At 37.9% G+C, this 12,105-nt stretch overlaps 1 protein-coding gene across 12 annotated transcripts in view; it reads left to right on the top strand.

Moving 5' to 3' along the window:
- The window catches only part of PARD3 (par-3 family cell polarity regulator), a 446,494-nt gene that overhangs the window by 277,825 nt on the left and 156,564 nt on the right, over nt 1-12,105 (top strand). For all 12 annotated transcript variants that reach the window (XM_077173197.1, XM_077173317.1, XM_054645709.2 and 9 more), the window contains 2 exons: nt 2,439-2,589; nt 9,195-9,384. In XM_077173197.1, the coding sequence (XP_077029312.1) occupies nt 2,439-2,589; nt 9,195-9,384 (341 nt within the window). The remainder of the gene's footprint in view (nt 1-2,438; nt 2,590-9,194; nt 9,385-12,105) is intronic.

The following is a 12,105-nucleotide window of genomic DNA, read 5'->3' on the forward strand; positions in this document are numbered from 1 at the left end:
CACCTTATTTAAAGGCAGTGAAATAAAGGGTAGTTCATAATTTAGTACCTTTATCATGCAAGTTTAAGCTCTCAAGCAGTCTAATATTGTTATGCTCTTTTTTTTGTAAAGTGTTTAGAAGTTAACATTTTTTTCAAATGTGCCTTAGATTCTTTATAACAGAGTCTACAAATATTGTTTAATTTACTTTTCAGTAAAGCTGTCAGTTGTAATCTGCAATTTAAAAAAACTAATAAAACAAATCCTCATTTCACAATTTAAACCTTATTGAGTCTAATTCACTTGCACTGCAAGTTTATTATTCTCCTGCAGCTTGACGTGCCTACAATTGTAATTGTGTTGACCCTCCGATGCAGTAAATCTCCCCGGTGCTTATCAAACTGGGAGAGATAAGTCTACAGTTTGGAACTTCATTAAATATCTCATTTATATTAAACAGATGATGGCTTTGAACAGTAATAATAATTTTTTGAGAGTCTGAGACCTCCCGATCGCGGTCTCCTTGACCGTAGCGTGGCGTTTCGCAGCCCTCCGCCCCCGCGCCCCGGGCGTCGTGCCAGCCCCCGCGTGTCAGGAGCCATCCGCCCATCGGGCTCACTTCAAAGCCTCTGCTGGGGAGAAAGCCCAGGGCTTTGTAGCCCTTGAAGCAGATTTTTTAAAACTTTTTCATAGCATACATTTCTTAGTCGTCTGGGGAGTGCGGGTGGAGTGATTGATAATGGGCAGCTGTTTTGAAAAGAAAAAACAACCAACATGTTGCTTGTTCTTTTAATTCCTGAAACTATGAACTATTCCTCTCGTGCTTGTTTGGAGATCAGTCAGTACTTGGAATAAGCATTTCCAGTGGCTTTAAATAGTTTGCAGCATGCTCAATATCTTTGAGTATCTGGTCCCCACTGTATTTGGGTATGTATAAAATAAATGCTGTGGGATTTGTGTAAGGACACTGCTTTTAAGATTTAACTATTTGCTTCAATATGAGGAGGGGTGTTGGTAAGAAGAGCTAACGCTTTGATATCTGAGTTCATACTACTTTTCTACAAAATACATCTGTTTTTTAATAGTTGTTTACTTTTTGATAGAGCTGAATTCAGCTGTTCAGATGAATTGGTTTATGGTCTTGTCAAAGTGCCTTGGTAGCATTACTGAGAGGACAGCAGGGTGCTGGAGCCCAGGTGAACCAAGAGCTTTAGGGGCAGCAGGAAGGCTGGATGGCATGAGGATTGAGCCATGGTGTGGGGAGTCTCTTATCTCTGCAGGGAGCAACTGGGCCCTGCTACCCTGGGCATCCACAGTGACCTGTGAATGCACAGGTACTGACTCTTCTCATTCCTGGGAGCTGTGCTGACAGCAGAGCTGTGGCTGATGGGGTTGCTAAATCCAGGTAGATGATACCAAATTATTTTATTTGCCTCTCTTGGGTGCTGTGTTCCCCTGAAATCTGATTGACTGGGACTCACCAAGGAGAACTTGACTTTTTCCTGTCCTCTGGAAAAATCTGAGAGGCCACTGTAGGAAAGCAAGGGATGACCACTTCTGCAAGCAAAGGCTGGGCTGGGAAGATACTCAGGGAATCTTCTGAAGGAGAGCAGCTGGGGTGGGCAGGAGGCTGTATATGCAGCCTTTCTCTTTCCTGTGCACGTGGCCAAACAGCCTGTGTCCATCACTTCCACCACATAGCTCATCTCTCTTGTGATGCCCTGGAGAGTCTGGCCTCAGTTGTGATGGGCAGGGACCTGTCAGTTCCAGGGCTTTGAGGGCTGGGGTGGAGGGCACCCCAGGTCTTGCCAGTTCTGCTTTTGTGTCTCTGCCTGCATGCTGCAGCAAAAGATCAGAGGAGCTTGCAGGCTGAATGAGGCATGTAAGACCTCTTTACTCTGCAGTCAGGAAAGACAGAGCAAAGAACTCAATTTGAAAATAAAATTACAGTGAAGTCTGACAACTTTTGTGTTTTTTCTTTTGTTCCTAACTACAAAACTTCAGAGTGTGATGATTTCGTTTGAAAGTAAGTTGCACCACTGTGGCAGCAGCAGCCCAATTCCATATGAGAGTTCCTGTTCCATGCTCCTGACAAGGGGCTTGTTGTGTTCAGCTGTCAGTGTGCAGAAGATGGCCCAGCTGTCTGCTGATGGTATTGGAAACAGCCCAACTGTCTGTTTAAGAAATTATCCAACAAAGAGACACTAAAATGGAATGGGGTTTTTTCACCAATTTTCTGCTGAAGGATTTGAAATTTGACAGGGCACCATGGGGGGTGCAGTGTAAAGGGGTTAGAAAGTTGGTCATTAGGCAGAGCTGTCATTGCAAATTATCTCTGTCCAGGATGAGAAGTTCTAGCTCATTTGGTGCTCAGACAGGTCCAGGCCTTAGGCAATTTGTTACAGTTCCCCCATGTTGTTAAGGGGGCCCCAGGCACTAATTTTCCCCTCTCTTTGCAGTTGGAATCACCTGGGAGCCCCTCTGGGCCAGAGCTGCCCATAGAGACACTGCTGGATGACCGGGAGCGGAGGATTTCCCACTCCCTCTACGGCGGGATCGAGGGTCTCAGCGAGTCACCCACAAAGAACATGGCACTGGGCAGGATAATGGGTGAGTCAGAGCAGCTCTGCTATGCAGGGCATGTTTTATTTCTCTCTGTGATTCATTGAAGGGTGGTTAATGTGTTATGTGGGAATTGGGAACATGGAGGTTGCACTGACCAACTTAAAACGTGCCTTAAAATTCTTCTATGCAAGCCTTCTGGATAGTTAATGTGAAGAAGAAGGTAAAGTGGGATTCTAAAGTGAATTTTGCATCCTGTGACAGGTCATAGAATGAATAATAGTAGCATTTAACATGGTCTTTCAGTGTCTGGTTTGGGATAATAAATTATTGGTCAGTCTAGGCTCCATGTTGCATCAAAATCAGTGACTCATGGGAATTCATAATTTTTTTTCAATATTCTTTCACCTCTGTTTCAGTCCTACTAAAATACAAAAATAAATAAGGCAAACTTGCATCCATTTATGCCTTTTAGGGGACTTATTAATTTATTTGAATGTTTGCTTTGTAGGACACCAATTTTAAAACCTCGTAAGTAATTATAAGCATCCCTTGTGTAGATTCTATGCCTTGCCATCTGCATGGTCCCAGTGGATAATGAGGTTATTAGTGCTTGCTTTGCAGCAATTCAACTTCTAATGTACAGAGCTAGGTAATAAAGACTTGCCTTGCCACAGGAGTGGTTAGATTTACTGACTAGGATGGGATTAATTTGAAAGGATTTTCAAGTTTAAACACAAAAAGCAGCTTGATGAAAATAACACCTGACAGAAGACGTGACGATTGCTCGCTTGAGTTGTGAAAATGTGGCTATTAAATCTAGGACTATATTTTAGCACATTAGGTACACAGAATATGTTAGAGGATGCTACTATAAACTTCATATGAAGAGAGGCATAACTTAGTTTTCAATTACTTTAGATTAGTTTTCAGCCTTAGAAAATTAGTCTACCACATAGGCTTTTTCAATCAACAGTCTGTGTATATTTTTCACCCTATTTTTTTTTTTTTTGGGTTGGGTTTGGATTTTGTTTCCACTCATGTCTTCTTTTAAAAATAATTTTTGTATTTTGTATTTTCTTTATGGTAGCAAAATAGGACCGCTGTTAAACTCTCTGAAAATCCACAAGTTTGCTATTTAGGGTATTTCTTCCAGTAAGTCTTCTGCCCTTTTTTGTTCATTTGGGCAATAGTAATTAGAAACATACCATATTCTGTTCTATTGCATTTCATTTTGTGCAGCTTGGAAGAAAAAATGTGCACATGAAAATCAAGGCTGTGTGAAACCATGTCACCCAAAGTCATATGCTCTTAAAGAGAAAAATTTAGAAAAAATTGTATTTGTTTGTCAACAAATTTAAGGAGTGATAAAATAATTTGAAGTCTTCAGCACTATTCTTCCGTAGAAAGAGCTAGTTCTTGTTGTGTCAAGGCTTTAGATAAAACATTTGCAAAGCTTTGCCTTCTGCTTTTTCCATCAGTGCTGCAGAGGATTTACACACAGAGCTCATGAAAGTGTTAACAAATTATCACTTAAACACAGTGTCCATTTTGTTGGGAGAGGGAGCCCTGAGAAAGTCTGGGTGCACTTGTGTCAGCAATGCAGTTTGCTTCAACATCAGAAGAGCACAAGACTTGCCATGCCAAATTGAACTAGTTGTTCATCAGTCTGATATCATCCCTTTAGCAGTAGCCAGTAATTCATGTTTAACCACAAAAAACAAAAAAGTATTTCCAAAGCTGTTAGCATCTAATACCCTTAGATACTTTTGCATTGTATACATAGAAAAATAAAATCTATCCTTCATTTTCTAAGTTTCTTATAAACTGAAGTAAATGTTTTGATTTCCTTTGATTGTTTTTTCTGAATTGTTTTCAGGGACCAGGAACTATGTAAAAAATTGGTTGGTTGTGACTTTAATTCACTGAATCTTTAGTGGAAGCACGTTAGTGGAAAATCAGATTGTGCCTGAACCTCATAGTAAATGTGATCTAGCGGCGTGTAACTAAAACTGGTCTTTCTGGGACTGGACTGTTCCCTTCTGCAATCACAGCAGAAGCACAGACCTGTGATGTTTAAACCCAGTTTTTGGGGAATGGTCAGTTTTCTAATACTGAATTAATCAGTTCTACTAAATTAAAACTTCAGTGTTCATAATCTTTCACATGCAAGTTTTGTCTCAGTGCCATGCAACAGAGAGGTATTGCCTGTTGGGAGAGATAGGTACAGTTGCTTGTTTCAGAATAGCTAACATTTTAAAGACTCAGTCACTTTTTATGCAGTGGAATCCCTATATTTTTAGGGTTGGTAATGAGAAAAAAAGAAGGGCTTTTTTTATTTTGCTGAGAATGTTTATGTGGTGTTACATGATTCTTCCTCTCTTGAAAATTGGCCTAAAAGTGAGGATTAGTCCTGAGAACAACCTGTCTGAAGAACTTTGGAGTCCTATATCTTCCCACACCAGTCCTGCCCATGAAAACAAGCCCAAAGGAGTGCTTTATGTAGTGCTGCTTCCCTTGAGTGCTCTCCCCATATCAAGAACCCCTCTGATGAGCTCTCTGAATCATCTGATGTCTTTTGAATTACCCCTCAATGGATTTAGCTAAGTAAACTTTTAGTACTCAGTACTTCTTAGTGAGGAGATGACAGTTTGTTTTCATGGAAGGAGTAGGTCTTCCTGCTGCTTTTGCTCTTGGATGGGTTTTAGTTTTCTTCCTTCCTAATTTAAAGTATTCAAAAGTAATAATTTTAAAGTCTGGAAAATGCCTGCTTGTTTTCGTCATTGCTTAAAGTTGGAACAAAGGTTTCAAGAGTGTTTTTGTTCTTTTAAATACCATTAATGTAATTTCAGGAAAAGTATTTAAGACAATTTCCTTACTCCTTCATAACTGACAAGCAAGAACTGGCTGTCAAAGCCTTGCTGTGAGAGTGGGAATAAAATAGCAATTTTAAGATGTGATTTAAATTATGTAAAATAATGTTTGCTTACTGCAATAAGGCTACGTGAATCTTTTCATGTTTCTGATGATTCTCATGTTGATCTACTTTTCTAGGTGGTTATTGCTATTATGGATTTTTTTATGCTTTTTCATTTGATAATATTTCACTGAAAATTTCTGATGGAGAAGAGATACAACTTTCTGTATTCAGGGAATACTTTTGATTCAGATGAGATGGGATATTTTATTTATATAAATTGGGTCTTTTAAGAATTAGATGGTTGTAAGAAACCCTTATATTTATTTATTTTATTATTTCCAGGGTGCATGTTATTCAGTAAACCGACTGTGTTATACTAGTTTGCTTGGCTCTATAATTAAAAATTCGAGTCTTCTTCTGACATGCCATTCTTGTATATCATGCATTATGCTCCTGAGTTTTACAGTACACAAATACATAGCTGCTGTCTATATAAATTATTCTTATTCAACAAACAACTTAGTACAAAGTCCTCTTTCATCTCCTTCTTCTAGTTGCTGATTTTTTTTTATGAACGTGGCAGGTTTTGTTGCTAACGGTGACTAAACAGAAGATATTTTTCAGGGGGTACACAGAATAACAATCACTTGCACTGAATCTGCTTTTCATCCTGAAGGATCCCCCAGAACTTTGTGAAGTTTGATGGTTCCTACACAACAGGAAATACTTTGTTCTCTACATAAATAATTGTTGTCTTAAGGGTAGAATCAGGAGGAAGCACTACTGACAAAAATTTAGCTAGAGATGTAGAGTGTGTGTGAAATGAAAATAGCCCTTTACAATCAGAATGTAGTTCCTTGGCCAGGAATCTCATCAAAATGTGATACTCTTCTACAATAGTTGACAGATCTGAGCGCTTTCTTGAAATCCAAGACCTGTATACAGCAGAGAAATCTTTGTTGTTAGTCATTCTCCAGGCATTCATTGTACTATTGGTCTGAGTCCCACAGTATCAACATGCTCATGAGTCATTCATAAGGTAATGCTGGATTTGGAACATACGGTAAGAGCGTTCAACAGATTTTGTAGACCATCCTTTAAAGAGAAAGCAATAGCAAAAGCACAAAGGATCAAGCCAGAAACAGTTCCATGACAATGCAGTGTCAGTGTGGGAGCCAAGTTATCCCAGCAAACATATTAACTGAACTTCAGGGAATTTCAAGATTTGAAAGGACCTGGAGCAGTTTAGTTCTTCATGAATAAACCTATTATTCATACTATGTACTCTGTGTGATCAGGGTTTTTTTAGGGGGCTCTATGTTGGTGGTTTAATTCAGGTACAAATTATTTTCTGGTGCATAATAGGTTTGAAGGTGTATAATATTTTTTGAAATATGCTGCTTGGCATATTTTTCCTTTGTAGGATGAAAATCCTCATAGACCAGGAGACCAGCCATTTGGTACTGGAGCTCTGAGCCTTCTTTTTCTGCACAGACAGATGGGAACCCTTCTTACCCAACAGTTTCATGTAGTCCACAGGCTGTGCTCCTTTAGATTGGTAACTTGTCCAAGAAATTTGAGCATCATTGTTCTGAGATGAGAAACATTTGAAAGGGAGAATGTTTTACCTTGCTTAGTACAGTGTCCAACATACTTTATGTTATTACAGATTACCTCACTGAAGCTGAATTTATATATGCAAAACTGGACTTGAAGTGTAGTCAGAGTCTAAATTTCACAGAGTCTAAATAGCACTTTTCCAGCCCGAGGGAAAATTATTTTCTTGAAGAGGTTTGTAGACAGGTTGAGCAATGCCTTAGATTTGTAGATCAGTCAAATATACTGAAGATTACTGGGTTTGAAGTTTCTTTGATGTTTCCTTGTAAGGTTTCTCACAACACTTGTGGAATTAATTCTCCAGGGGTATTTTCTATCCACTTCAGCTGAGTTCTCTACAAAGCATGTATTGAGTCCGGGGCTGAGGTTTGTCCAACCATCTGCTGGAGGTGAAGCCTTTCACCTGTTTTTAGCTTCATCTGCAATGAAAAGCATAGGCATGTCAGATGGGTTTTCTCCTTAATTCTAAAGCAACTATTAAAATGTCAGTCTTCACCCTTGTCAGATATAAAGAAGGGTAGTGAAAAGTTAAAAGTGTTACTGAATTACTGTAGCCTCTCAGATGGGAAGTTCAATCTGCTGAGTACCATAAGGTTATACCTTTGCACAATCAATTCTTTGGAGACATTATTAACTACAGAGTTAACAGTCTTGTAGGCATTATGTTTGGAAAGAAGTACATTACCAGGCTAAACATTAACCTGTCCATCAAAGGAGCTATTGCTGGGCAGAATCAGCTGTTATGCAAACTGCATACATTCATTTTAGTTTGACAGTGATGAGGTGTTCACCATGCAGTACCTTTTTCTTCCAGCCATTTTTTCAGCCTTCTTTAATGATCCCTTTGAAGCCAGTTTTCCCCTCTTTAGAAAGATTACTATATGTATTATCTAGTGCAATGAGGATTTTAACTACTGCTTTACACATAGGGTTTTGTTTGTTTGTTTGCTTGTTTATTAACAATTGCATGCAAAGGTAGTGATAGTAACTGAAACCTTTACAGAAAAGAGGAAAACTTTATTTTCCCCTAATTATTCACACTTTTTCCATATCTACAGTGAGAGTAAAGTGTGGAAATAATTGATGTGTCTATAGAAGCAGTTTAAAATATGGAAATAGAAGTTTTATGATACATTACACTGGTGCATCATAGTTTTAGTATAATTTTCAGTTTGTTGTCAGATTAATGGTTGATTAAGCTAGTGTGTTTCTTCTCATGAGATGTGACAGTTTCACAAATTGTTTTAGTAAGATCATACCATCTTTTAACTTGTACTCTCACAAATTTACCTGATGAAGTCTGCCACTGAACAGACTCATGCTGAGTCTTGATGTAGTCCCTATCATGTATGTGATGGTTCTTGTGTAAGTGTTTTAACAAAAGTGTTAAAACTTACTAGAATTTGTTGATAATAGAATTTGTTAATTTTTTTTCTCCAAATTTTGCATGTGTCCACTTCCCAGCACCACTTGAATAAATTCTCATTTCATGAGGGCCAGACTGATCAGGAAAAGTGATGGCCTCTGTTAGTCCTTGTGGAACACATTCTTTATTTCTACCTTACAAGGTGATACAGGAGGAGATGCTTTTTTTGGGAGAGGTGCTTTTGGACAGCTCCTCAGCCAGGCCTTGAGGCTATGGGCACAGCCAGGAACATGGGAGGTTCTTCTGAACATCAGGAAACACTTTTTCAGTGTGAGGGTGGCCATGCACTGGCACAGAGTGCTCAGGGAAGTGGTGCAGAAGTAAATGCCATACTCAGAAGCAATTTGTTTGGGGTCCTGGCTACAGGGCTGCAGGTGTCTCTGCTTGAATGGAAAGGATTGGACTAGAAGAGAGGTCTCTTCCAAACCTCAACCCTTTTGTTGAGCTTGAAGACCTTGTGGTCTTGCAGTAGCCACAGAAACAACTGGTGTGTATCAATTTTCAGACCTCTGCACAGGAAGATGGGTACAAAGTGAGACATAGTTAATTTTATTATCTGCATTGTGTCACTCTTATCAGTGGCACTGCAGTTTGACATAACCTTTTATCATCTGTGATGAAATATTTTTCAAGGCACTCTCTGCACGCTGCTGTAATTTAGTTTTGGGTTTTTTTCTCCCTTTTGTCCAGGTAAATATCAGCTGTCTCCAACAGTGAACATGCCCCAGGATGACACTGTCATTATTGAAGATGACAGGCTGTCAGTCCTTCCTCCTCATCTCTCTGACCAGTCATCATCCAGTTCCCATGATGATGTCGGGTTTGGCACTGTTGATACTGGTGGATGGGCTAAAGCTGCAATTAATGAGTCAACAGACTGGTAAGAGCATGGTTTAGTGGAAGGAAAAAAGAGAGAGCTGTAGTTGCATCTTTTCCTTTAGTTACATTTTGACTACTGCTAATTTTAATTTTTTTTTTCTGTCACGTTTGGATTTTACTATTTTCAAACTGGTAATTTCCCTTGTTTCAGGGAGGAAGTCTATACAAACACCTCTGGTTTCAGTTTTGTGCTGTGTGAAAGCATATTTGTGGAAATGTTACTTAGACAGTACATGACTGTGTTATTTTGATGATGATCTAACTTTAATTTAATTGCTACCTGACCTAGCTTTTGTAAAAAAATTAGCAAAATTTAAACACTTGAGTTTATGAAAGACTGATTGGAAATTGTAATTTATAAACATCACTGTGAATATTTCAAAGTTTATAAAACAAAGGTTTTATTTTTATATTAGATATTTTATTTTTATATTGGATATTGTATATCTAGGAGCATCTCAATACTTTTGTATACTTCCTTGCTTTTCCTAATAATGTACTAACCTTTCAAATCTACTTAGAGGTCAAAGCTCTTTGTTTTGATTCTGTGTTAATGCCCATGCAAAAAGAGCTGGTTAAGATTTCTTCATTATTTGTGAAGAACTACTATTCATATTGTTAGATGATTTGCAAAGACAATGTACTGTAATAGCTCTAGATTTAAATATACAGAAATTGACAGTTTCACATTTAAAGGTATGGAAAGTAACTTTATATGTTTAATCCATAGTAAAAATAACTTCTGTGAGTCTTAGGTTGACTCTCCAATTACTTTAACACATTTTTAAAATAAGAGCCTTAATGAGAAATGCATTGAGCTCCATTATTGACTTGCTTAAGTTCCTGGCAAAGAAATACTGTTTATTGCTTAGTTAGTACAATTAATACAGATCTAAGATTTAATTTACAAGTCCAGTAATTATCTATAGTAATAGCAAAATAAAAGCCCACCTCTGTACGCTGCTACTTCTTGAAGCTGGATAATTACCACAAATGGTGTGAAGTACTAGAATTTTCTTATTTTTCTTGTCTCTTGAGCCTGTTATGAATGTGTCAGCAATATCTTAATAGAACAGCAATAGCACCTGCTGGCTGATATGCACCTGTCAGCTTCTTCTCTGCTTTAAACTAGTTTATTTCATCTTATATCCAGGAATTGAGTTCTGTATTTTAAGTTCTGTTTTAATGATAGTATGGAAATTTAATTTTTTCATACTCATTTACTTTTTTTTGAAGTTGCAGTTATTGTTATGGACAAGTCATACCTGTAATCTGGGTCCCTGAAAAGTCCATTTGTCTTTTGTAAAAGCTGAGAATCTGAGACATTTAAATAGAACAGTCCTCAAGCCTGCATGTAATAGCTTATTTCTGAGGGAGTATTTTTAGCTGAATGTGAGCAAAATCCTATGAAATAAAACATTTGAACAAAACTGCAGATGCTTTTACATTGACTTCTGTAGTGTTTCTTGCTATTTATACACTTCTTTGTAAATGAAGTAACAGTAAAGAAAACAGGGATTAGGTATTGTAGAATTGATCACACTCAAAAAAGTTTTAAGTGTATGTTTGAGAAACTGTAAGGGTCTTCAGATACAATGGCACTTAAAAGAGTTAAGGCACTTAAAGCAGCGTCATGCTTTAGTACCTAATGTATTCTATTTGTAAAAAAAAAAAAGTAAATGGCAATAGAATTAGATTGTTGCTATAATTTCCTGTTGCTAATGGATGAAGGAAGACTTGTAAAACGAAGGTGCATTGTATGATTTTGCTGGAAGGCACAAAGGGTAAAACTAGGAATATGGATGAAGGGTTATCCAAACAAGAATGGCAGCTGTTCTGAATCACAGAAGAAAATATAAGCTTTTTCAGCCTCACAATATCTCCCTAATCCTTGATGAAAATGTTATGAAAACAAAGGGCCAATAAGACAGGATTAATAAATGGAATTTTAATAACATTGAGGGTCAGAAGACGGTTACATTCTTTTAAGGATCAGCTGTCATTCCAGAAATCTTATTTGTTAAGTATTCTAGAATATAGTAAATTGCATTTGGCATTGCTTAATGACTTGCACTAAATTCACCTCTGTCTTTTATTGATGTAGTTGAAAAATATTAAAATGAGACATTTTTAGGGGCATTAATTCCTCCTCTTCGCTCATTGGTTTTGCAGTTGTTGCTCTTCTTGGGGACTTTTGAACACTTTTAGACAATGTACATGCATTCAGATTCCTGTGATCCACTCCTTCCTTAATTACTGAAACACTCATGGGTCATTAATAATAGAAATAAAACAGGACCTGAAAATTCAGACCTCTATGTAAGGCTCAAATAAAGCTGCTAAGTAGCACCTTTAGGGTGCAGGATACTGTGAAACATGTAATAATAATTCCCTTAATAAATATGTGTGGAAGTGAGGTGTGACAAGGCCAGATCAGGGAAGCAGAAAGTCTCTAAAAATGGTGTCAGTGGCAATGCTGGATTCCAACCTCCCAAATTCCCAGTTGCTGATGCCATGTCCAGACCCCACTGCTCTCTCTGGGACCTGTGGTGTCCTTTTCAAGTTATATTTTGAACTGGAGTTTTAGTCTGTTCTTAGGACTTGAAGTTCAGTATATAAGTGTGTGCTGTGTTTACATGGAAATGATATTTTACTCTAGTAGAAGTTTTATGCAGGAGGATCAAAGCAACCTTGTATGAGAAAAGAAGCATAGAGCCAAAAC

This window comes from Agelaius phoeniceus, chromosome 1 (assembly GCF_051311805.1).
Source record: "Agelaius phoeniceus isolate bAgePho1 chromosome 1, bAgePho1.hap1, whole genome shotgun sequence".
Lineage (NCBI taxonomy): Eukaryota > Metazoa > Chordata > Aves > Passeriformes > Icteridae > Agelaius > Agelaius phoeniceus.